Source organism: Histoplasma capsulatum, genomic scaffold, assembly GCF_000149585.1.
Source record: "Histoplasma capsulatum NAm1 scaffold_1 genomic scaffold, whole genome shotgun sequence".
In the NCBI taxonomy this organism is placed as follows: Eukaryota; Fungi; Ascomycota; class Eurotiomycetes; order Onygenales; family Ajellomycetaceae; genus Histoplasma; species Histoplasma mississippiense.
Window position 1 is genome coordinate 1,774,095 of NW_001813982.1, and position 2,776 is coordinate 1,776,870.

A 2,776-nucleotide genomic window follows, 5' to 3' on the forward strand; every position below is an offset into this window, starting at 1 on the left:
AAAATCAAATCAGTTTTTCTCGGTCATCATTTATCATTTCAAGCCAGTTTTTACAGAAGTTTGTTATAAAGAAATAGAAGTTAGATTAAAATGATCCATTTGAATGTAAAAAAACAATGCCACTCATTTATCATTCTTTTTATTTAAAAAGGATACTGCTTATTAATATTCTTTAATCAATTCTGCAGAGTCAAAGTCAGAGCTTTTTCTTTGTATGAAAAAGATCTTTGCTGATCTGAAGCTGCTGCTCCACCTCTGTACAGTCAATTAAAGATTTCATGATGAAGAATACAGAGCAGAGATGCTTAAAAATCTATTTTTGAAGGATGATGCCTGCTCGTACGGTATGAATCAAGTGGGGTTGAATGTATGTACAATATAATTCAACACTAAAAAGTTATCGTGGGGCTTGGCTAACATACATAGTAACATGGGTTATAACGCCACCCAAACCCCCCCCCCCCCCCGTATAACCACTAGTTATAACCAGATTGAAGTAGTTGATAATATCAATTCTTTGTGTTTAATCCTCAAGGTTTCACCTCCAATCCTTGGGGCTAGCGGAGCTAGGAGGGCTTACGTCAGTCCCACCACCCACAGCTGGTCCATGTTGGGGGGATTGGAATGGGTGATTCGTACCCTCATACCACCATGGCGCTGGTGGTGATTGAGCTCTTTTGCCCTAGTGGCCTAATAGTCCAAACGTTAGGTGGCACGTGCCTGTGTAGCCCTACCTAGTAATGCCCAACACATAGTCAACAACGACGAACTTCACAGCTTACCGAGCTACGTTTATCGCAACATACAGATGGAACAAAGTTCGCTTTACGCAGAACTACTCTTGTCATGACGACTCATCTAGTTGCCATTGCAAAAGCCACTTTCTCAGCTGGGCTTTTGCGACCAGATCCCACCTCCGTCCACCGCGATGAGATCGCCTTTTTCCAAGAATCACTCGACCGCGTAGTGACGCACTGCTCTTCAGGAAACATCCAGGTTTGAACAATGACTCCTCATGTCAGCGCTGAATGGGTTGGTATACTAAATCGTTGATCGGGGTACCTCCACTAGACTTGCACATCGTGGCTTCTGAAAAATGTGATCCCTTCGTCAACAAGGATTGGGGCTCTAGGCAAATACCTTGTTACTCTATCTGGATCCTTCGAACATGGTGGTAAATCACTGGTTGCTGGACAGGGAGCGACTGAGCGCCCAAAGAATTCTTCAAAACGGAAACGATTGCATATCTTATATTTGCTAAATGACCTGTTGCATCACACAAAATACCATGAACAGACAACGTCCGCCTTTTCAAACCTCAGTGGTTCCCTTCAACCTTTTTTAGTTGATCTTATTAGCCTGGCAGCAAGCTTTGGACATGAGAACAATCCAAAACATCACAAACGATTGAGCGATCTTCTGGATATATGGGCTAGTAACAGTTACTACAGCGGCGATTATATAAACAAACTCCGTGAAACGGTGGATAATTCCTCTTCTCCTGACTTGCTGAATGCAAAATCTGCTTCCAATGGCCTCGATTTAGATACACCGAACAAGACCTCTCCAAGGGACGCTCCCTACATAATGCCAGCGACGCATGGAGACCCGTCCGCGCCATATCATGAACTCCCAGCGGGGAACCTAATGCCACATATAATTCCCAACTCAACAGTCCCAATCCGACCACAAGCAGTAAAGCCTCTTCAGTTTCTTGCAGGACCTGCAGATGAGTCTCTAGCCACCGCAGTGAAAAACTTTCTAAATGACGTGGACAAAATTTATAACCCAAATGGGGATTCGTTGGATGGGAGAATTGATGTAGAGATTGATGAACTTGGCCAAGCAGTTTTCCGCGACCCATCAACGGGAGAAGTTGTCGACGGGGAAACATACTATGGTTGGTCACGTTCATTCTGCGAGAATATGAAGAAAAGGAGAGATGGTACCCTTGGGCGTCGGAGCCCAAGTCAAAGTCTCAGCCCCAACCGGAGCTACAGCGCAAAGAGACGGCGACGATATAGCGATAACATCACTGGTGATGACAGGGGACGCTCTAGATCGCCTGGTTCATCCATATCTGACAGCCGCAGTCGAAGCGCCTCGTACTCGCGCTCCCTATCCCGCTCCCGTTCCCGCACGACGCTGCACCGCTCAGGACGCCCAAGATCACGGTCAAGATCGAAATCTTACTCTCCTCGCCCATTATCACCACCTCGCATTCCTTCGAAGCACCAGAATGCGCTTTTCCCTCCCCCAGGAACAACTCCACATATCCCTCTTCCACAAATGCCATACCCCTTCCGTGGCTCGCAACAATTACCACCTCCCCACCCTCCAACGGTACCCGGTCCTGGTGGTATGTTCATTCCCCCACCTCCTCCAAGGCCTCCAGGCTATCATGGAGCCTGGCCGCCGCCGCCACCACCTCTTCCTCAACATTCGAGCACGACGCCACCATTCCCACCACCTCCACCCCCATTGCCTATGACCATGAGCTACCCAGGCTTCCAACCTCCTGCTGGTGCCGTTGCGCCACAATACCCTCCTAATCCACATCCACCCTACCTGCCACAATCTGGATCTTACCATTCCCCGAGCCCCCATACGACCCAGGGACCGGGGCCTGGCCACCAGCCTTATCCTGGTGGAGATGCGAATGAGTCTCGGGAAAGTGGGAGTCGGGGAAATGATGCGAGTGGAAGAAAAGGCTGGGGGATGGGAGGTTGGTATTGATTTGGTTATTTAGCTTATTCTACGTAACGCTGGATGGTCC

General features: G+C 48.0%; 1 protein-coding gene across 1 annotated transcript; it reads left to right on the plus strand.

Annotated features, from left to right (window-relative positions):
* Positions 1-846: 846 nt before the first annotated feature.
* Positions 847-2,736, plus strand: HCAG_00511 (predicted protein; the record flags this gene model as incomplete). Its single annotated transcript, XM_001543415.1, has 2 exons — positions 847-996; positions 1,072-2,736. The coding sequence occupies 2 exons, from the start codon at positions 847-849 to the stop codon at positions 2,734-2,736; spliced, it is 1,815 nt and encodes a 604-aa protein (XP_001543465.1).
* Between the last annotated feature and the right edge of the window lie 40 nt (positions 2,737-2,776).